Raw genomic sequence first — 24,782 nt, forward strand, 5'->3', positions numbered from 1 at the left:
GGAGGTCAAAGAGGCAGATTGGATATGGCTAAAGAGAGAGCAAGGGGGTGGTGAGATCTGTCTGTGAAATGTCCATCAGGGTTAGATCCCCTTCTCGCCCTCATCCATAAAGGAGTCTGCAGAGACTAATGTTTAGAGCGGCTGTCTCCTCTGGAAAGACTAAATTTAGACAAGAGTGGGGGGACTGAAGTGGAGAAGCGTGACAACGCGGTGTCGGTGTGAGGCATTGTTCGCGGAGCCCTTCATTAGCTTCAGCGAGTGGCAGAATAGGTCGCCCCCTAGCTCTTGCTGAGAAGTCTTAAAAAGGCAATGTTTGGGGAAGATTCTCTGTTTACATCTGGAGAAACGGGGGCTTGAAAACAGCAGCCAACCAGTGCCTCGTGGCTTGGCAGCCTTGAGCGCTAATGGCCCGGCTGATGAGTTCTTTTTCTCCAAATAGAGAGTGTCATACAAGTGGAGCGTAGCAGTGTAATTCCCCTCCTTGCTAGATTTCTTTATTTTATGATATTTGAATAATGACCCTGGGTGCATATATGGGTATTTAATTGCAAAAACAGCATACGTTAAACAGAAGAAATCGTAAACTTTTTTGGCCGCAATTACTGTGTTTTCCAATAGATTTTTTATGGCAAAAAATACAAAAGTACATTTTAAAATATAAAATCTTGCCATTTTTTCTTCAGAGAAGAAAGAGATCATTGTTGTTTTTGTGCAATTAAATATTTTTTGGAGTATTTTTATTTTTTGTATATGCATCATTATTAACTCTGTCGATAAACATTAGAAAGTTTGATATATGTTTCTGTTTTGAAGCTGTTTTCTGACACAGACTTTGACCCCAAACAGAACAGAACAGAACAACGTGTTTAGTTCTAGTGATAGATGAACCGCTGAGACTCGTACACAGCTCAAATATACAAAGATGAATACAATCTGCAAGACTGTTTAATGTGTTTTTTGGGGGGAGGGGTAAACGTGCTTGGGTTAAACTGTAATGGACTGATTCTGAACTTTTAAGAATAAACAGTACAGGTAACATCTTGAAATGATTGCAAATTCTGAGACTAATTTTAGTCTTGCTAAGGCAAGAGGTTTGTTTTGTAGAACCTTAGCATGTGACTCATCCTGAACTGTTTGTCATACACTTAATATTATTATTTCATGAGTGATCTGAAAATGTTTGCCTGGTGAGCAAAACATTTTTGAATTAGTGAATTAAATATTCAAAAGGTTTTTGTTTTTAAAGAATTTAAACGAATTCTCTTCTAAACCAACATAAATTTTAAAAAATACTGAGCAGCACACCTGTTTTCAATATCGATAATAAGAAATGTTTCTTGAGCAGCAAATCAGCATATTAGAATGATTTCTGAAGGATCATGTGACTCTAAAGACTGAAGTTAAAGTTACTCTAAAGACTGCTGCTAAAAATTTAGCGTTGTCATCACAGGAATAAATTACATTTAAAAATGTATTACTTTTTTTTTTTTTTTTTACTGAGAGACTTCTTACTTACTGACTTCTTACAGTAAGAAAAATCTTACTGATCTCTAAAAAAAAGGGACCTGAACTATATTTATGGACCATATAAATATCATAGAGAGACAGGCTTTTTTGAGTTGGGCCAATAAGCAACCACCAAATAACAATGTGCTAGTATTGTAGCATAGGCTAATAGACAAATTTCCTTTATTTCTATAGCACATTAAAAAACAACAAAAGTTGACAAAGTGCTTTACAGATAGAGCAAATTTTTTTAATAATATATATATATATATACACAATAAAAGATAAATAAAATATAATACAATAAATTAAAACATTTAAATGCAACATATATTTTATCCGCTTCAAAACCTAATCCGTAATCTATTCAAAAGCCACAGAAAAAAATATGTTTTTAAGGAAGAAAAAGGACACAGAAAAGGCACGGTCACCCTTAGATCTATAATGGCAATGAGGAACCTTCAGTATAGCAGTTAGTCAGATGACCTGAGCGCTCTGGTTGGAAAGTAAGGGTGTAAAAAGGTCACTAATATATTGGGAGGCAAAACCAAATAATGCATTTTAAAACAAACCCTGAATTTCACCAGGAGCCAGTGTAGAGATGCTAAAATTGGCGAAATCCTTCGTTCTTAACCTCATTATCCGCCTGGCTGCTGCGTTTTGGACAAGCTGTAGACGGCATGTACAATGAATTACAATAGTCTAACCTTGATGAAATAAGTGAGTGGATCAAAGTCATTATGGGAACATTTTTTTTTTACTTTAGCGATCGATCCTCAGACGGTAAAAACTACTCTTGACAACAGCACTGATCTGCTTATTGGAAAGTAAAGATGATTAAAGCGATGGTAAAGAGCCCACTGCAAACATACACATTTCAGCTGGGTCAGATGAACCGCTCTACAAAGGATACAGCAGGTCATTGGCTCAAAATAGATAAAGAGGACAAGTCTCGATATCATAATATGTACGTTTATTTTTGTATCCTCTGATGCTTGCATGGTGAAAGCTAGTGCCTAAGCAGTGACCCAGAAATGACAAAAGGGCATTGAACATCACACGCAAATGAGATTTCAACTTCCTTATGGACATTTATACCATTAAACTTCCTTTAGTCAAGCTAAATGTTATAAACATGTTTATTAATCAGAGTCATATCCCCGACGCTGTCCTCTGAATGACCTCTCTGTACTGCAGGAATACCTTGCAGTAGATCACTGTTCCTCAGCCATACTCAGAGGACAGACATTGGATTATCTCTACACACTCAAGATTCATTTGCTTTACCTTTACATGCCCTGAAGGAAGAGAGCCAGCCAAGGTGTCTAATTTAACTGGCCTGTCACATCTGGTTGTACTTATGTCCACCAGAGCAGGTTCAACACATCCTTTAGCACGTAGCCAGGGAGGTAAATGACAAAAGCCATGCGCGCACACATGGCAGGATGTATCAGCAAAGGGAGAACAATTGATTCCCAGTGTCTGACAGCTGGAGCTGTGCTCTATGTTTGATGGAGACCAGTGGGGTGTTCTCACTCTTTACATGTACAAGTCCTGCAGCACTGTTTACACTACATCTGATACCACTGGTTCTTACGGGTTTCTAAGAACAGTGGATTCAAAAGACTAAGACCACTTGGTAAAATACCTTTATTTGCACTGAAGCAGAAGATTAAGTTATCTTACCTGCAGTTAAATGGGTTTACGTAGTCATTCTCACAAATTTGATTGGAGACCTAGAAATAGATTTTTTAAACATTTAATAAAAATGTAAGAATGTAATGGGAAAAAATATATATTAATTTACTTTGAAATTAACCACTATTTTTCCATTATATCATTTTGATGCAACTGCAGTGGTTCTCTGCCTTTGTGACCCTTTGGCCAGTTTGAAAGTTTTTGAAGGCCTTGGGCCAACTTTTCCAGTTGTTCATGATTAATTGGATAAGGATATATTATATAATAATATATATATATATATATATATATATATTTTTTTTTACTCACTATTTCTACCCCCAAAATTTGTATATCCATTGGAAAAGTTCCTATGGAGTTTGGGTATTAAGAAAGTTAGAAATCACACATTTAAAATGAGGCCACTATCCAGGGTTTTCAAGACCCTGTTGAGGAGCTGAATAATAATAAAAAAATAAAAAAATAAAAAATTGTTGTTGTTCTACTGTGTGTACACCAGTCAGAAACTGGTAGTATGTGAAAATGTATTGCATCATATTTTATAGCTTTTAAAGTTCACTAAGACACCAAACATAATTTTTCATGGGAGTTTAAAGCACATTATCAAACTGATTTTTTTTTTTTTTTCAGTTCTCAGGAATTAGACTACAAACCGTTTCATCATACTTTTGTGTATGTGTGTGTTGAGCTATTGGAAAGATCCTGGGTCTCTCAGGCCCCAAACACAACATGGGTTAAGTATTTCTTCATTTTACATCATTACTTTTATTTATTTTAAATGATTACAAATTCTAAAACGTTCTGTGTATTTCCTGATTTGAAGGAAAATGACAGAATTTTAATGTGGTCTAACTTCATTCCCACTGTAACATTAATTAACAGTCTTTGTTTACAGAAGGACTAGCTTAGCTATACTTCCCTTTTCTATCTGCATGCGCTCTGAAGATGATAAAGCTTTCAGCTTGGAGGAGTTTTTTTCTTTATAAGGCTTTGACTCTTAACATTTCACCATAGTGCATTAACCCGTAAGGTGTTTGTCCTCCCGTTGAGAATGCATTACGTCACCAACCACTTGTATCTTTTGCCCTTAACCGAGGAAGGAGGAGGAATGTGAGGGGTTGGAAAACAAATAAAGCTAAAAAAAGATCTCTGTGGAGTTTAATTAGCTGAAATAGGACTTAGAAAAAAAAGTTTGACTCAGTGAGACCAGCTGCAACCTGACTGTACTGATTTATGCAATCAATCCATGCAAAGATAATCGATGACTCTCTTGTCTGAAATAGCCTATTTTGAGACGATTATTTTCCTAAGAAGACATAATAGAGTGTATGGTATAGAGTAAGTGGCTCTGGAGTGCCTCAAAGAGAGGAAATGATCTTTAAATGAACTGTGAATATCAACAGGAGACAATTCAAAAAGGCAAGCTGACAAAAGAAACTGTGATTCCAGACAGAAGATTAAGATAAATGTAACACACACACACACTGTATATGTATGGATATATGTATGTGTGTGTGTGCGTGTGTGTATGTATGCATGTTTTATATATATATACAAACAAACAGCTGGGGGGCGCCAGTGAGAGCCCCCGCCCCACCAAGAGGTTTTTTTTTATATATATTTTTTTATATATATCTGAACAGTCGTTGGTGTACGTTAGAAACTCACATTGATTTCTTTGAAATGAGGCGGCAAAGATGACACCGACACGGATATATATAGATGCCGTGACCTGAAAGTGTTGGGGGGGCTAGAATCCCGCCTACGGTGCCAAAAAGGCTAGAAACGGCCCTGTATATATATATATATATACATATACACACACATATACACATATGTATGTATATATATATATATATATATATACACACATACATACATACATATACACTTATATATATATAATTTGCTGGTCAAGATTCTCTGATTGGTTGAGATTTGTTTTGCTGAATTCGGCTGTTTGACAATATTATTTTATTATAAAATTGCAGGTTGTGGAAAATATGCAGGCCGATGGCTTGAACAAAAGTATATGCCATCGATTAACAACCTCGTATCTCACGGCAGGTCGGTCTTCAAAGATTCATTGTTAAAAATCAATACAATGAAAAAAATTAATGAGATTTTTACTTCTGGAACCCTGCTTTATCAAAAACAGAAACTTAAGATGAATTAACCAAAACTGACTAAGACTTCAAGACAAAACATCAACACCAACCACACGCTTGTGTTTACTTCCTCGCATGCATGTTTTGCTCAGGACAGCCGAAACTGATTAACATGTGTCCTGCAAGAAAAAGTCTTTCACCACTGAGATTGATTTCTCTAGGTGAAACTGGCTGGATTTTATTCGGAAAGGTTTGGCCAGCCCTTTCAGACAGGAACTGAGTACAGGAGGGGTTCTGCTCTAACCACAAATCTCTCCTCTTCCTGCTTATACAGTGTTAAGCGACAAATGACCTGAAACATTAAACACCTTCATGGTGTCAGTAACACATTGTAAACAATGTGACAAGACTAAATCTAGAATGGGTCATATACAACAGCAAAGCGTGTAGACAAACTCCCCTCTCTTGCCTTGTGGGTTATTGAACGTCGCCCAGTGTCTGAGTATGGAAATTGATTTTACACGCACACGTCTGCTGTACTGTTGGTATGTAGGACTGTTACACAATAATTGATGACTAATTGAGAAACTGCTATTTTGCTCGTGTAAATAGACATGCTCTGTGTAAAACACGGCGGAGGCCCCCTTAAAAAGAAAAGTAACATTATGAAGGGGCTGGGGACAAGGCCTCAGATACTCATAGGTAATCACAGCAATGTAGACATTCAGACAAACAGCACAATTGCGAGCTATACTGCTTTTATGAACTACACAGTTCAATAAACAATAAGTTAATATCAAGTACTTGCACTGTAAAGACAATATTGTCAGTCACTTTGTCTTTTTTTTTGCTCCGCGACTAAAAGAGTTCCAAATGAAGCCAAAGAGTTGAGCGTCTCTGAGCAACATGGTAGTGGTTTCCTTCGAGTGATTCAATGACTCACACATCAGTGTTTTTGAACAAATTAAGTGAACAATCCAAGGATTTACTATACAACTAAATATATATACAGTGAGGAAAATAAGTATTTGAACACCCTGCTATTTTGCAAGTTCTCCCACTTAGAAATCACGGAGGGGTCTGAAATTGTCATCGTAGGTGCATGTCCACTGTGAGAGACAATCTAAAAAAAAAAAAAATGCAGAAATCACAATGTATGATTTAACTATTAACTATTTATTTGTACGATACAGCTGCAAATAAGTATTTGAACACCTGAGAAAATCAATGTTAATATTTGGTACAGTAGCCTTTGTTTGCAATTACAGAGGTCAAACGTTTCCTGTAGTTTTTCACCAGATTTGCACACACTGCAGGAGGGATTTTGGCCCAGTCCTCCACACAGATCTTCTCTAGATCAGTCAGGTTTCTGGGCTGTCGCTGAGAAACACGGAGTTTGAGCTCCCTCCAAAGATTCTCTATTGGGTTTAGGTCTGGAGACTGGCTAGGCCACGCCAGAACCTTGATATGCTTCTTACAGAGCCACTCCTTGGTTATCCTGGCTGTGTGCTTCGGGTCATTGTCATGTTGGAAGACCCAGCCTCGACCCATCTTCAATGCTCTAACTGAGGGAAGGAGGTTGTTCCCCAAAATCTTGCAATACATGGCCCCGGTCATCCTCTCCTTAATACAGTGCAGTCGCCCTGTCCCATGTGCAGAAAAACACCCCCAAAGCATGATGCTACCACCACCATGCTTCACAGTAGGGATGGTGTTCTTGGGATGGTACTCATCATTCTTCTTCCTCCAAACACGTTTAGTGGAATTATGACCAAAAAGTTCTATTTTGGTCTCATCTGACCACATGACTTTCTCCCATGACTCCTCTGGATCATCCAAATGGTCATTGGCAAACTTAAGACGGGCCTTGACATGTGCTGGTTTAAGCAGGGGAACCTTCCGTGCCATGCATGATTTCAAACCATGACGTCCATGTATTACCAACAGTAACCTTGGAAACGGTGGTCCCAGCTCTTTTCAGGTCATTGACCAGCTCCTCCCGTGTAGTTCTGGGCTGATTTCTCACCTTTCTTAGGATCATTGAGACCCCACGAGGTGAGATCTTGCATGGAGCCCCAGTCCGAGGGAGATTGACAGTCATGTTTAGCTTCTTCCATTTTCTAATGATTGCTCCAACAGTGGACCTTTTTTCACCAAGCTGCTTGGCAATTTCCCCGTAGCCCTTTCCAGCCTTGTGGAGGTGTACAATTTTGTCTCTAGTGTCTTTGGACAGCTCTTTGGTCTTGGCCATGTTAGTAGTTGGATTCTTACTGATTGTATGGGGTGGACAGGTGTCTTTATGCAGCTAACGACCTCAAACAGGTGCATCTAATTTAGGATAATAAATGGAGTGGAGGTGGACATTTTAAAGGCAGACTAACAGGTCTTTGAGGGTCAGAATTCTAGCTGATAGACAGGTGTTCAAATACTTATTTGCAGCTGTATCATACAAATAAATAGTTAAATCATATATTGTGATTTCTGGATTTTTTAATTTTTTATTATGTCTCTCACAGTGGACATGCACCTACGATGACAATTTCAGACCCCTCCATGATTTCCAAGTGGGAGAACTTGCAAAATAGCAGGGTGTTCAAATACTTATTTTCCTCACTGTATATAAGAGCTCAAGTATTTTAAGCAGCAGAGGAAATAATTGTAGAGATTGCTCATAATAAACAAAGATGGTGTGGACGCTTATAGTTCTCTTTATGTTTAAAAGTGATCCCAACAATATCATTCCTCTGTGCCCGTTTTGGTTATGGTGTCGACATCTCATTGAAAAATTATTAAAACTTTATAATAGTTGTCCTTGGTGTAAACTCACAGAGTGAGTCTTTCTGGAACACGCAAACAGTCAAGCGATACAAGTGTTAATAATTAATCATTCATACCTACAGCATATTAGGTTATGGAAAAACCTGTAAATATCAAATACATTTAAAATAAGAACATGATGTCATGTCGTGAGTGATTTAGTTGGTCTCAAATTGGTCTAAATGATTCATTAACGAATTGATCAGATTATGAGTAATTTTCAAGCAAATAAAATATGTATCTAATACAGTTATATTATTATACATAAGATATAAACAATACGAGAGAAGATAAATAAAAAATAGTCACGACAGAACGTCTTGGTGAAATATTTATTCTTTTATATAAACATATAAAACAAATCTTGGAAGATCATTTAAATACAGAATATCTGTACACAAACTTTGTACACAAGTTTCTGCAGTGCTCAGTATGTATGCAGATTCAATCCATGGAATTTCTTGGCTCTTGAAACATGGCAGAGTGAGTCACCCAGAAAAGCACAAAGTAGAGCAGCGAGATGGGGTTTTGTGCATCAATAGCTCCTGGACTTGCAACTCTCTCTTAATTAGACTAGTTTCCCAAACTACTCTTTACGAACACGAGTTGGTGAAATCTATCCTGCACCAAGCAGACAGTTAATACACATTGTGCATTTTATTTTATTTCCATTTGTCGATTTTAAATGTTTAAACAACTATGTAAAGAACTAGGCAAGAAAGAGAAAAGAAACAATCCAGAAACCCATAATGCTGACTATTATCTCTGGTGTAGGTTACAATGCAGGTTAATGGCACAGGGCCATTTTTGAAGATGCTTCACCATATGAAGAGAGCGAGTTTGTGAGAAAGAAATGTGGGTCAAGTCATCTGAAGATGAATAAGGGATATGCCTGGCAACTTTATCCACTGTGCTTTTGATTTAAAACTATTCTACTGGAGTTCCATAAAAATAGTCTGAATAAAGGGAAAAAACAAAAATAAAACTTAAAATACTCTCAACTTGTCTTTGTTACACAATTTGTTTTTAGCTCTATGAAGACCACAGAAAAGTAAACCGTGGTACATGTATTCACCGATTCTGCCACGTTCCTCTCATGGGCCAAGAAACATTTAATCTCTTCACCAGGTTCTGGATTAAACTGACACCAACACTGTTAATAGTGAACACCACACAAGCCAACCTCTAGGGGAAAGGTAAGAGGAAAACAAAAATAAGAGGAAATTCTAAAAAAATAAATAAAATAAAAAGTCTCTGAGAAGGTTTGAGGAGCAAAAAAACTAAAACAAATCTAGAACGATGTTATTGCCTGTAACAGTGCAGATACACACCGGGATATTATGCCAAGTGGCCAAAACACCCTGCCTGGGTTTAAAAAAAAGAAATAAAAAAAAAGCCAAAGACTATCTTTCTGTCTTCACCAAACAAGTGATTTTATATGCCAACTTTTGTGACTCTGCATATCTTTTCCCATGCGCACAACCGTAGCAACAAAGCAACTGCTGACACCATCACCCCACTTTACTGCAAGTGTGCTGCCGCTCCATGGAAGGCTTGCAATTCATCCTTCATGTAATGAACACAAGCAAACCAGCCAGGTGACACCATTACGCTACAGTTCATTAGTCTAGAATGAACTCACAAAAAAGACAATGGCCGACTGAAAGCGATTATTCTTTGTTTCAAGTCAACTCAGAGATAAAGGCAACTGGAAATGCCTTGGTATTCACCACTGAGGCTTTCTGTTCTCACACAGAGGCTGGCAGAGGGCTGAAGAGCTCTCCACCCTCTCTCCAGCATCTCCAGGCCCTCCAGCTGAGCAGTGATCATTCTAGATGTAGTCGTCATCCACCGGTTCCCCCCGAACGTCGCAGTAGTGGATGAAGACGACCACCACACGCTGGAAAACTCCCCTACGTGTCTGCCGTCGCTCTGAGATCTCCTCGCCGATCGTCTCCATGCAGATGTCGGCCGAGAGCTGCCCCTTACGCCGTGGCGCATAGATAGTAGCTGATGGAAAGGAACATTTCAGAGTGGGAGAGAGAGTTAGTTAAATGTTTAGGCTATACTGTGAAAGCCTATTTACTGGGACTACTTTTAAAACTGAGGGACATATTAGAAGGAAAAGTGGGTAAATTGGAATAAATACACACCACTGTTCAAAATTTGGTGTCAGTATAAAAAAAAAAAAAAACTTTATTCAGCAAAGATGCATTAAATTTATCAAAAGTGACGGTAGAGACATTTAATGACAAAATATTCCAAACAAATGTTATTTTGAACTATCTATTCATCGAAGAACTCTGTTGTGTGTGTTTTCAACATTGATAATCAGAAATGTTTCTTGAGCAGCAAATTAGCATATTAGAATGATTCTTAAGGATCATTTGACACTAAAGACTGGAGTAGTAATGCTGAAAATTCAGCTTTGCCATCACATGTATAAATTACATTTCAAAATATATTAAAACAGAAAATATATATTTGAGTTTTTGATCCAATAAATGCAGCCTTGGTGAGCATAAGAAAGATTCTAAACAGTGAATGGGTAAAAAAAAAAAAAAAAAAAAAAAAAGGCTGTGCCATAGCTAGGATTCATCAGCATTTGAATCATTGTTTTGTGATGAATAATAACACCTGAACTTCAGTATTTTATCATGGACAGTGTGTTACTTACTGCTTTCATCATCCTCAAAGTCGTATCGAGCAAAACTGTTGGGCTCTGCTGTGCGTAAAGAGCGAAGCCACGGGAAATCTGTGATCATTGAGTACGGCGCCCCATCCACTACTCCTAAAGCACAGGGAGTGTGGGAAAGATTGAACGCCATTCTTTTTTTTTTTATTCCTTTAAAACTGAAAGGGATCTTGTAAACATTTACGGACCGATTCAACATTATGGAAGCCAGCTAATTTTCTCATCTATTAAGATAATTATTAGCTTTATGTAACGGATGTAAGTGCAATTGTAAATATCTCTCTCTCACACACACACCACTATAACTGTGTTTCCAGAGGAAGCGAGGGGAACTTGGAGCTAGTCTCAAAGGACTCTGATCTGTTTCCTCTCACCCTCTAATGTGTAGATGTCTCGGCCCCAGGGATAGCTGGGAAACTTCTTTACATCCTCTTCCGTCCGTGTGGCCTCCGGAAAGAATTCATACTTGATGAGTTCTCTTGTAAAGGACAAAAACACAGATTGGTGAGCTTTTGGGTATACCTGCCATGATAAGAAAATATTGCCATCTGGTGGACAAAGCAGGGGCCAGTTACATAAACTGCTAAGACCAATCTTACAAGTTAGTGATCACGTTTTTTTCCTTTAAGACTGTTCACAACTGTTACATAAAAACGGAGATTGGTCTAATTTTATGCTAAAAAGTAAGACTGATTTCCCCTTGACTACCCGCTAGTTGGTCGTACTAGTACTTAAGTCACAGTCTTAACATAATGGCTATGTTTATGCAACTGGCCCCCGGGGAATCAAATGAACCATTTGGAAAGACAGGTCACAAAAAAAAATGACACATTTATTATTACTTTTTAAATACAGAGTTATAAAGATGATACACACAAAACAAAGATTTTATTCTTGGTCTATATCAATCTGCTAAAACTAAAATATTCTTACTTCTGATGCAAAACAGTGATAAAAAACTGTTTTATGAAGTCTTAGTTTTACCAGTACTCTATGGATAATGTAGTCCACTCACTGGCTAATGTTGGCAATGGTGTCCATCCAGCTACGTACGCGCACCTTGTTCCTAACATTGGGTGGGTTGCTGAACTCATGGATAATAGCAATATGATATGGGTACGGACCGCTGAAGAGCTTTTTCTCCAGAGCCAGAGAATCAATCTGGAGATGAATGTTGAAAAGTACATAAGTGTGACATATTGTGCTTTAAAGGGATAGTTCACCTAAAAATAACAACTATCCCATGATTTACTCACCCTCAAGCCATCCTAGGTGTATATGACTTACTTTTTTCAGACGAATACAATCGGAGATATATTAAAAAATGTCCTGTCTCTTCCAAGCTTTATAATGGCAATGAATGGAGGATGAAATTTTGAAGCCCAAAAAAGTGCACCCATCCATCATAAACGTACTCCACATTGTTCCAGGTGGTTAATAAAGGCCTTCTGAAGTGAAGCCCACCGTTAGGAAAATATCCATATTTAAAACGTTATAAACTAAAATTGGCAATTATAAAGCTTGGAAGAGCCAGGACATTTTTTTATATATCTCTGATTGTATTCATCTGAAAGAAGAAAGTCATATACAACTAGAATGGCTCGAGGGTGAGTAAATCATGGAGTAATTTTCATTTTTGGGTGAAAATCCTCTTAAATACTTCAAATACCCTTTAAAGGGCTTAAAAAACACTATATAGTAATCCAAATCAGAAGTTTGCTGGAAAATCGTTACATACTGTGCGAAAAATTAACATTTTACATTACAGTAATACAGTAAAAACACTAAAATTGTGAAATATTAGTACAATTTAAAATTTTCTGAATCATTACTCCAGTCTTCAGTGTAACATGATCCTTCAGAAATCATTCTAATATGCTGATTTACTGCTCAAGAATTTTTTTTTTTTTTTTTTGATTTTTTGCCAAATACAAAGTTCAAAACAACAGCATTTATTTGAAATAGAAATAATTTGTAACATTCTAACTTTTTTACTGTCACTTTTAATCAATTTAATGCATCCTTGTTTTCTTTACTGTCATGGCAACCTAAGAATAACACTGACCTGCTGCATAGGCCTCATATAGATGATGCGGTTTCTTTCCGCGGGCATCCGTAAGATCTGGTCAAGCACCTGCTCCATATCCAACTTCTTACATTGTGCGTAGTCAAAGCGGTTCACTATGGGGGCACTTTCCACCATCAAGTGTTTTAGCACCCTACAGCGTGTCGCTTGGGAAGAAAGAATCAAATTCAAATGAGGATCTGATACAGTTTGACATATATGTCGACGTCAGCGTGTTTTGTTATAAACTCACCATGGACAAACATCATTTTGGGGCACTCCTTAAGGACCAGGTCTGTGATGCCACAGTTTGTAAGTGTGATTCCCACCAGGTTTTTGGATTTAAGGCTGAGCACCTGTATGATGTGAAAAATAAATGTGTTTTGCACATACAGAGTGGCCCCAAATATATATGAACAGACTCTTGGACACTTGTGTTCTGCATTAAGGAAACGCATTGTTGAGTGAACCAGACTATGAACCCACCTGCACATGGTCGTCTTCAGTCACAGGGTCACTGGTGCTGGTGGACTTGTCTGCCATACGTTTTCTCTTTACTGCAGCCCGAGGCTTTGCTTTGGGCAGTTCTGGACAGACGAACAAGTGATGAGGAATAGTAGAAATTAACTGCAAGTCTTACTGATGGACTAACTATTTTGCATATCATGGGCAACATAGCAATATAGATTAGCCTTGTGTTGTTTTAAACTTGCAGGACTTCCATGGATCAACCAATTCACTGAACAGATTCGACTCAAAAGAATGACTCATTCATGAACTGGACATTAAGGGGTGTCAAGATTCTCGGTTCACATGGACACCACATTTATGGTGGGCTTTCAAAACTTGATCAAAGGTTGAGTAAGTGATTCACTTTTTAAATTATTTTTTTACAGAAATATTCATCTAAAAAGAGAAATTCTATGTATTTTTTTTTTTTTTTTTACATACATTACCATTCATATACTACTGTTGGGGTCAGTAAGATTTTTTTAAGAAAGAAATAATACTTTCATTCATCAAGGACGCATCAAGGACGTAGTCTAACAGCGCAGCGCTTCTGGGTTGTACGTCAGAACGTAGGCTCACTATTGGCCGACGCTGGTCATGTGTGTGATGCGTGAGCCTACGTGGTGACGGACAACACAGAAGCGCTGCGCTGTTACACTACGTGAATTCACTCAGGCCCACACAGAGGAAAATTAATAGTTGAATAAAGTCGTTATTTTTGTTTGTTTTTTTGTGCACAAAAAGTATTCTCGTCGCTTGATAAACTTATGGGTGAGCCACTGTAGTCACTTGGACTATTTTAACGATGCCTTTACTAACTTTTCTGGTTAGTTTCGATCCCATAGAAGCCTATGGAGGAGTGAGACAGCTCTCATATTTAACCAAAAATATCTTCATTTGTGTTGCGAAGATGAACGAAAGTCTTACGGGGTTGGAACAACATGAGGGTGAGTAATTACTGACGGAATTTTCATTTTTGGGCGAACTAACCCTTTAAAACTCTAGTTTCTTACATGTGCCCTTCTTCTCAGCACTGTAGGTTCACTAGGAGTCAAAACAGTAGTGCCACTTTATCTGAATGTCATGAACACATGGAGATATACTGCAGTATAGTTGCCAATATAGACTGGCAGTGGAGAAATCCAGACCCCCAGCATTCCTCCATCTGCTTTTATGCTATGCACAAATGGCACACCCGAGGGACAGCCTTTGCCCAACTGTGCTTTTTTCCATTGCTCAATAGATTCTCTGATGTCCCACTGTGAGGAACCTGTGCTCTGGTCTTACCTGACTCACAAACCAAGGGCACAGAGGAAAGTCTGCTGCGGGCACGAGTGACGGGTCTCCTGGGGAACTCGTCTGTAGGGCTTCTGTGTGACGAGCCTTGCTGGTGGCTTGCAGTCCTCTCACTATGCCCTTCAGATGAGCTGTGTGTCTTGGGTGGAGCGTTGGAGTGACTGTTCTCCATCTCATCTTCCCCTGCTCTCTGCTCTGGGCTGTGACGTTCTCGTCTGTGGTTCTCGTCCCCCGCTGGCAGGCCGTGGCCACTACGAGTCCTGTTATCAGAGCCGGGACGAGACCTGCTGCACGTGCAGCGAGTCCTTATCATGTCATCGTCCCCTCTACCCGCCTCACCCTGGTCGTCCTGATTGGCCGAGTCTTCCCTCCAGCGGATGGAGCAAACACAGCTGCCGGCAGCGTAGCCTGAAGCAGGCCCAGTTCCATTGTTTCTGTCTCTGGCCCCACGCTCAGCCGTCTCAGAGGCCGCCTTCATGTCAGCCTTGATCTGCTCGCTGGTTACCTGGCAGCCTTTCTCACAGCTGAACTCTTGAGGGTGCGGTCCACGTCTACGCAGCGGAGTTTTCCCTTTACCTGCCAGAATACAGCAGAACAATCATATCAGCATAATTAGCCATCAAGATGAGATTTGTTCAGCGCAGACTTTTTCTTGTTTCTTAGGGTGTTTTTACACTAGAGCTTTTGCTAGTTCATTTGTTTACACCTGGTATTAAAATGCGTTTTGGTCGAGCAAAAACAAGTAGATGAGGGAGACACATACCAGTTTACACCTGGTATTTTTATCCATCTCTTTTGTCCACTTTCAACCACATCTGTCCTGATTTCATCGAGGGGAGGGTATAAATGTATGTTTTTTTCAGATTTCTTTCAATCTAATGGACAAAATAAGATTGCGTAATTTACACACATTTACGCGCCTAGGAGACGACGGAAAAACATACGGAGGGCATCAGCTTTAGTTTCTCTGATAGCTGCAAGAAATCAGGAATGGTGAGAAAACATTGTGCTTGGTCGTTTTTCGTCTTCAAACCAAACATGGGTCTCCAGCCAACAAAGTTTAAATCCCGTGTGGCTAACGTGCTTCCCATAATGTTTACACATTACGTAAGTAGGCAGAGAGTAGGCGTTTGTCTTTTGTGGCTGTTCGAACGCTTTCGACCACATGAGCGTCTACACTACGAAAGCAATTCGGTCGATTGCAATCTGGTTTTTGACTACCTCTGCAAGTGGTCAAAAGTGGACAAACTCAAAACGTTTTAGACCCCGCTTACACCTGTATTTAGCGTCCAATTGTGATCCGATCGACCAAAACACATCTTAATACCAGGTGTAAACAGGGCCTCAGGATCCTTCAGACTGTCTGTTCATTAAACAGGGCAATACAGGAGGACAGCACTTAGTCAAACTGGACTATGTTCCTCGCAGCTGAGAACTAACTGCTGTTTATTGATAATTCTTCAATTTTTTTTTAATTTATTTAGGTCATATCACATTTATTTGTATAGCGCTTTATACAGTACAGGCGGTTTCTGAGCAGCTTCACAGAAATAAACAGGAAAATAAAGCCCCTTTCACACAGAGATTCCGGAAAATACACGGGTAATGTGTCCCGGGATTGTTTGATTTTGGTTCAGTCACACTGTCAGTGATTTTCCGGAATCTGAGTGCGTTCACACGCATCCCGTAAAGACGTGACGTCAGGATGTGACGTGTAACGTATGCATCGAAAACATGTTGCGATCTCAGCTTCAACGCGAATAGCAAGGAGCTCCCTGGTCTCTGCTTCATTCCAGTTTGCAGAAATTTTTTCGTTCTTTCTTTGTTGATGACGAACACAAACTTTCTTCTAAGAGCTGCAAGAGTCGCACGATAACTACGTCATTGCAATGGCACGTGCGTCATCACTACGACACACCCCTTACGGCACTGGTCCTGGCTTTTGTTCACACGGGGCGCGTTCTGGGACTGATCCCGGCAATGTTACTAGGTCCCCATCCAGGCATCAATCCCGGGACGTGTTTGCGTTCACACAGAAGGCACTCTAGCAATTTTACGGCAATTTCCCAGGATCAACATGCTGTGTGAAAGGGGCTTAACATTATTGTAAATGATGCAATTATGAAATTTCTACAATTTCAGCTGTAAAGCAGCTCTACAGAATACAACTCATTATTCAGCTCAATTTAACGCTGATTCAATTCAGTTCAATAACTGTCAATGTTGCAAAGTTCATAAATTATGAAATTACTTCAAAGGCAACTCTACATAATAAAAGTGTCATTAACCTGCTCAACTCAACTCAGTTCAAGTTTTTGTTCAAAAATATTTAAACACTTTTTTACTCCACATGTAGGAATAATGTGTTTAAAATGATTTTGTACTATGAACCGCTGCAGTGGCTATGAGGACTTTAAATGTTAACTACCATGTGGAGTCACAGCTGTGCTGCTCTTCCCCTGGGCTTCTGTCTCAGGGTACTGGCCTTGAGAGCGGGCGGCAGCTGGCGTCCTGATTGGACTGTACTCGTCCTCACTGTCTGAGTCAGACACCACCACCGACTGCTTCTTCACTGCGGTTTGAACTCCGCTAGGGCCTAAATTAAATCATAAAAGAGAAAGCAAAAAAATATATTTATATTATTGGTTAATTATTAAATGTAACATATCTGTTAAAATTATTTACAGTGTTTCTTCAGACCTGCTTGTTCCTCATCCTGTTCAAGCGAAGGATTAGTAGTCTGTCTGGAACCCTGGGTCTCTTCCTCTTGATTGACGGCCACAAGAACCGGCTCAGGCTCCATGTTGTCTGCCACCATGCCCTCCACATTGGGAATCTCTGATTAAAGTCAGAAAAGTCAATTCAAACCTTTCAACAAGGTTTTTGAACCCTAGAGGTTCAAAAGTTTGCAGTCAGTAAGATTTTTATAATATTTTTTAAAGAAGTCTCTTATACTCAATAAGGCTGCACTCATTTGATCAAGAATACAGTAATAATAGTGACATTGTGAAATATTACAACAAATTTTTCTATCTGAACATTTTAAAATGTAATTTATTTCTGTGACGGCAAAGCAAAATTTTCAGCATCATTACTCCAGTCTTCAGTCACACGATCCTTCAGAAATCATTCTAATATGCTGATTTGGTGCCGTAACATTTCTTATTATTACTATGCATGTTGAAAACAGTTGGCTGCTTAATATTTTTGTGGAAACCATTAAACATTTTTGTCAGGATTCTTTGATGAATAGAAAGTTAAAAAGAACCACATTTATTTTTAAATAGAGTTCTTTGTAACATTATAAATGTCTTTACTGTCAATTATAATAAACTTAATGCATCCCTGCCTAATTTCTGTATAAAAAACAAACACTTTCAGACCCCAACATTTTTTGAACGGTATACGTACCCTCTGGGCCATGGTGGTTTTGCTGAGGCACATCTTCAACCTGGTTGTTGTTGTTATTTGGTGGAATGTTTGCATCATTATTGTTCTGGTGATTGTTGTTGTTATTGTTGTCATTATCATTGTTGGAATTCTGATTGCTGACCAGGGCAGATGATACCCCGATACCCGTTCCCGCACTGAGCCCCACACGGGCACAGCCCTGCAGTAAACAAATGAAATGAATATGACTCACAACATTTCAACTCCTATAGCATAGTCGATATTATATTACAGCTATATTCATTCACGTTGTAATTTCTTTACCGTTCAAAAGTACACATATTGTGATCAGCTGAGGTTCATCTCGGTGGAAAGACCTTGAACTGTCTGTTTACCACAAATGGTAATGATATCCAAATGATAGTATATCAAAGCATACCACCGTCAACTTGATTTTCATGGGCTCCCATGCTCACCTTGGGAGGTTCACGAAACATCTGATCCAGAGAGATGAATTCCAGGCTGGGAAGCATTTCAATGAACTGACTGAACGACTCCAGCTTGATAGCATGACAGCGCACCAGAGTGAGGTCCACCAACCGACTCCAGCGCGAATGGTCTTTAACAAAGAGCGGCTTATCAGTCAGATTAAAAAACGAATACTGAACTATGCTTAAAATCAACTGTAAAGTTGAGGACTTTCTAGATATTGTTGATAGAAATGGTACATTTTAAATAAAATAGTTTGAGTTCCATCATTAGCTCAGGAAATACATAAATAAATTATGGTGAATTCATTACCTGTGATCCAGTTGTGTGGGTTGTGAAGATGTGGACAGTTATAAATGACCAAATACTTGATGGAGGTGAACACTTCATTAACAGCCTTCATTCCAATGTCTGTGATGATTCCTGGATTTTCGATCACATCAGCAAGACCGTATTTGACTAACTCAGCATGGCTCATGTTACCTGTGTGAAACATGTTTTATTGCAGGTAACTGAAGGGTTAGTTCCCACAAAAATGAAAATTCTGGTATCATTTACTTTGTCGTTCCAAATCCATAAGACTTTCATCATTTTCGAAACACAAATGAAGATATTTTTAATGAAACCTGACATATTTCTCTCCCTCTGTTGAAAGACTATAAACTTTTTGAAACATCAATGTTTTGGTGAAATGAAGACATCATAAAATTAATCCATAAGAATCAAGCAGTTTAATCCAATTCTTCTGAAGAGACATGATCACTTCATATGATAAACAGATTTCATTTAGGCATACATCATTTCATTTGAGGCATACATCATTTCATTTGAGGCATTGATAAACAAATACACAGAACATCAAATATGGTCAACAGACACTTAAACATGCTTGCTTGACAATTTTATGATGTCTTTATGAACTTTTTGATGCTTGAAGGTTTTGGTCAAATGGACTTTCAATGGAGGAACATACAGAACATCTCTCAGGTTTCCTTTAAAAACATTTATTTGTGTTTTGAAGGTGAATGAAAGTCTTGCGAGTTTGGAACGACATGAGGGTGTGAGATGTGAGGGTGAGAATGCACATTTTGGGCTGAAATACCCCTTTAAAGATGGCAACAGATAACTTCAAAGTAATATAATCCAATAATTATACTTATAAACAGGGTCGTAAGAAGGGTTTTATAATCACGAAGGTTAGGTTAGTTAGGGGAGTTAGTTCTACATATGTGCATTTCAAGACGTTTAAAGGCAAAAAAATTGGATAACAATAGCTTTAAAACCATGCCAGTAGGCAGTGTATTATTAGTCAATACCTGATCTCTCCTAATCTCCATCACTCTTTTTTTTTCTCTCAAGTCTCCTTATCTTGCCCTGTCTCTTCCCCTCCTAAAGATGAGCTTTGAAAAATAGTCTTTTCATTTTAGTCTGTGTCACTGAAGAGAGTAAACATAGGGTTAACTGATATCTATGCTTTAGGAATCATTTTCTTAGAAAAGTTATTTTACTGAAGGCTACCAGGAAAGCTAGGTAACTAAGATGATTAAATTCATTCACAATATGTGCACATTCATTATTACCCTTATGCCTAAATGTGATGAAAACAGCTTTGTTGATGTTTCTTGTCCCCTCACATTGACAGTTGCACATATTTTACATTAAATGACTCTTAGGCTTATTTTCAATTTAAAAAAAATGGCGAAATTTGACAAAAGTTTATTAGTTTGCCTCAGTGACCTCATAGCTGGCTACGGCCATGCTTATAAAGACATAAGCTAAATGTCATACTTTGACAATTTTACATCCAAACTGTTTACAGTAACATCTGCATCCATGATGCTCCTGACAGCAAGATGTGATCATTCACATTATATAACAATGACTTACATTGCAACAGAAATTCATCAACATATCCGAGGTGCAAAGTCTCAAACTGGGGGAACTCCAGTTCTGCCATCTTCAGTGCAGAGAACACCCCATCTTTGGTTAAAGAAGGCTGGATTCGAACTTCATGCAACCTGTACAACCAAAGTCGATTCTGTCAATGTCTCTAATGCTATACGAAAGTCAGTGTAAGTTAATAATGTTCTTTAAACATTATTGGTTTACCTGCGAGCAGCAGTGATGATGAGGTAGCCCAGATCCACTTCAAGTGCATTTTTACAGGCACCAAAAACAATTGTGTGCAAATTACGAAACCCTCCTAGAAAGAGATGTACGTTAGACAATATGGCACAGACCTGGAACGTTCTTTTAGCAGTGGACACTGCATACTCATTTCTTGCTCAAAATATGTGGACAGTGAGAAATATTTTACAATACAGCAATATATTATTCAGTAATTTTAATATGCCTCCTATTTATAAGGAGCTGGCAAAATTTTGTGGTTACCTGACCTCCAGCTATCCTCCACCACATGCTGAATCAGTCCCCCTAAGAAGGGCACCCTCACCAGCTCCAGCTGCTCCAAGTTGCGGGCGGAGGCCAGACCAGTGACAAGAGGCACATACTTAAGAGAATTGGTGGGACCGGCGCAGTTCCTCATGACGAACGTACGCAAGTTCACACAGAGAAAGTCTTTGAAGGGCTGAGGCTTAGTGAGGCGCACCCACTTCAGGTACAGATGTCTGAGCATGGACAGACAGGGGATCTCTGGCACATTGACACCTATAGGAAAGTTCAAACAGAAAGGTTTGAGACAAGATTTGACCAAGCTGACACATGATGGGACAAAGGTTTGCACAATGGGGGCAATCTGAAACTCACCAACAAGATGGAGGGTCTGGATTTTAGCAGCAGCTGGAATGGTAAGTTTGTTCTCTGAAGGAATAGGAAAGGCCCCGTTACGGTTCCTAAACTTCCCTAAAATGTGAACCTGAGGCATGTAGTTCCATACGGCCTCCACCAGCTCCAAATGGGATGTCTCAACTCCCTATAAGTGCAGATATTGTTATCAGACACTTCCATTTCCATAGACTGAAATGACAATTATCTCTAACATGAACTCACTATAAGGTTGGGACAGGCCTGTAGAGCCTCCAAAACACCAGGAATACTGAAGGCCTCATAACCTCTGACCCTCCTTCTCTCTAGGTAACGTGGATGAAGACCGTACAGCTGCTCCAAGTCAGGCATCTTCTTCATCAGCATGAGGAAACTGGAGTCTGTGAAACCTAAGTTACAGACACATGACAGTTCAAACAATAGCAATAAGGAATGACAAAGAAATGACAATAAGAATTACATTTCATGGCTTTAGGACTAGTAATCTTCTTTCACAGATTCACAGACCTGCGTCCGAAATCATGTACTAATCTGAGTAGGTACTACATTTGAATTTGAATTTACTTCACTACCGTTAAAAAAAGTACGCTCCGTATAGTATGAATATGGGAAGTATGAATGACATTCGGATCCACAATGTTGTTTTACTGTCACATGACCAACCACCGTCAGTTGAGTCGCTTCACTGTCATTCATAAATCACACTTCAGAATCTCGACAGAAGTAGTAGGTCATCCTGGGACTTTTCGCCTACTTTTTCAAATACTTTGTATTTGGACATACTAATCTTTTGCCGTACTGTTTTTCGCATACTAAAATATAGCAGGGAAGTATTTGATTTCAGACGCAGCATTGGACTAACATTCAAAACAAGGAAGCTTTAAATAATACATATAGCAAAAGACCAATATATATCTGCCAGGTCTATTAATTGGCCAACCTGAACTCATGTCTGGCATTGGCTGATAGTCAATCTGACTAACATAAGTTTCTCATTATATCAATTCCAAAACTCAATATTTACTAAATTTTAGTGAATAAATGCTGTAATGTTGTAAATATTAAAATTATTTATTTTATACATAAATTTTTTTATAATTAAATTAATGTTATACTGGTAATACACACAACAATTCAAAAGTTTTTTTTTTTTTATGAAATGAATACTTTTATTCAGCAATAGACATTCAATATATAAAAAAAATGTCAGTAAATACATTTAAAATGTTTCAAAAAATATTTATATTTCAAATGAATGCTGCTCTGTAGAAATGTATATTCACCAAAGAATTATGAAAAAATAAATAATAATCACGGTTTCCAGAAAAATATTAAGCAGCACAACTGTTTTCAACATTGGCAATAAGAAATATTGCATGAGCACCAAATCAGCATATTAGAATGATTTCTGAAGGATCTTGTGACAATGACGACTGCAGTAGTATTCAGCTTTGCAATCACAGGAATAAATTACATTTTTTAATATTTTAAAATAGATATCAGTTATTTTAAATTGTAATAATAGTTCCAGAATATCACTGTTTTACTATATTTTTGATCAACAATGCAGCCTTAATGAGCATAAGAGTCTTCTTACGGAGCACAAACCTTTGAACGATAGTGTATTTTATTATTTTGGCATTACATCAGCCACTGACCATCTAGCTCTCTAGATATCAACATCAACCACTAAATTTAAGAAGGCTATGGTAAAACATGTTAAACTGAGCTGAGAGTAGTACACTAAAAGCCTAATAAAAACTTTCAAGACATAAACATGCAGGGTAGAGGGATGTGAAATCTTTCAAATCTGCCAGAAACCTGCTGAGTGGATCAGTGTTAGAGTATGATACTTAATTATGGACTATTCCAGGTTTAGTTATAACCAGATCTCACTAGTGAAATATGACACAGAGCAGGAGCATCAAGAGTACCATCTACCTGAGGGCATGTACTCCCACCACCGGCTGGCACAAAGGTCCACCACCTTCACCACCCGCAAGTACAGAGTCACCGCTTCCCGCAGTTTCCGTGAAAGACACTCCATACACATTATGTCCTGCATGGGTAAGTATCTGAGGGGAGATAAACGTATGCATCATAATTAGCAGTTAGGAGAACAGATGGATGGATGGCAATTGCATTGCTGATACGGTAGAGCTAACTATTGTACTAACTAGTGGTGGGGTGTTGGGGTGCTGTACTGACCGGAATATGTGGCAAAGCACCTCATGTGAGAGCTCGTTGATGTAGTCTTTGGGTTCCTCATGCCCAAGAGAGCTAAAAGTTCCTCCCCCCAAACTATGAGTCCTGGTGACCTTCCGCCGTGGGCCCATCATGTCCAGGACAGTGAGATATCCACCAAGGGAAGGTAATAAGCTCACTCCCTCTGTCCTGATCCTCTTGTTTGAGGCATCAACACACAATCATCACTCAACTCCTGTGTAAAGAATAAATACAGCAGTAAACATCTACGAGACAAAGAATGAGGGTGTCACTTTCACATTACATATAAATCCATATAAACTATCATAATCCAAAAACAATCCTTTTCATGGCTGTCAAAACAAAACAGAACAACAGCTCAAAGAGGTAAAAACAGAAGGAAAGCTCCATGACTCATCAAACAATGGACAATCTACAACAGACTGGCTGTAACACTCACAGCAGACTAGCAGGAGCTATGTTATGATCTTAACAGCGGTTGTTGAGAGGCATCATGGCCCAAATGGAGAAGAGTTGAGCCGTTCAGTGATCAGCAGCATGTGGAGAGATGATGCTGCTGCTGTTTGAGGTTATGATCACCAGCTCTAGCTAGCAATCAGCTGTTAGCAACCTCACCACTGTTTATAAGGATGTAGACCTAACAGTGCTGCAACAAGACTTTAAAAGCGAAGCGTTCAGCAGAAACTGGTCTATTTATCTCTTCTTATTTTCAGCCAAGCTCATAAGTGAGATTTGTGGCCAGTTTGAGGGCGAGCAGCCAGCAGCAGCTGTCTATCTGATTCCGCGTTCAGTAGCGATGTGAAGCCAGCTTTAGCCTTCCAAACACAAACAGGAAGTTCAGGTAAAACATTTTTTTTTTACAAAATAAAAGACGCGAATAATTGGTAAATGGATTTAATATATTACTATACTAACGAAAGGGAAACTGTTAATGTTTGTATCTCCTCTTGTTGTACTGTACACACACACACACACACACACACACACACACAGCCTACAGTGCCGGAAAGTTTGGAAACATTACGTTTTGTTACAAGTCTCTTTTATGCTCATCAAGACTGCATTTATTTGGTCAAATATACAGAAAAAAAAATGTAATATTATGAAATATTATTACAATTTTAAAATAATGATTTTCTTTTTTAATACACTTTAAAATATTATTTATTTATTTATTTCTGCAAAGCGGAATTTTCAT

At 38.6% G+C, this 24,782-nt stretch overlaps 1 protein-coding gene across 1 annotated transcript; it reads right to left on the bottom strand.

Annotated features, from left to right (window-relative positions):
* Positions 1-8,447: 8,447 nt before the first annotated feature.
* Positions 8,448-24,376, bottom strand: fbxo38 (F-box protein 38). Its single transcript, XM_084429798.1, has 21 exons — positions 24,024-24,376; positions 23,567-23,798; positions 23,300-23,433; positions 21,584-21,747; positions 21,341-21,506; positions 20,966-21,241; positions 20,684-20,777; positions 20,462-20,592; positions 18,887-19,057; positions 18,562-18,704; positions 18,107-18,305; positions 17,396-17,533; positions 17,124-17,291; positions 14,687-15,271; positions 13,376-13,476; positions 13,143-13,245; positions 12,890-13,056; positions 11,840-11,985; positions 11,199-11,302; positions 10,807-10,920; positions 8,448-10,139 (listed from the first exon to the last, which is right to left on the bottom strand). The coding sequence occupies exons 2-21, from the start codon at positions 23,695-23,697 to the stop codon at positions 9,961-9,963; spliced, it is 3,414 nt and encodes a 1,137-aa protein (XP_084285924.1). The 5' UTR covers positions 23,698-23,798; positions 24,024-24,376; the 3' UTR covers positions 8,448-9,960.
* Between the last annotated feature and the right edge of the window lie 406 nt (positions 24,377-24,782).

This window comes from Rutilus rutilus, assembly GCF_951802725.1.
Source record: "Rutilus rutilus genome assembly, chromosome: 14".
NCBI classification, from domain to species: domain Eukaryota; kingdom Metazoa; phylum Chordata; class Actinopteri; order Cypriniformes; family Leuciscidae; genus Rutilus; species Rutilus rutilus.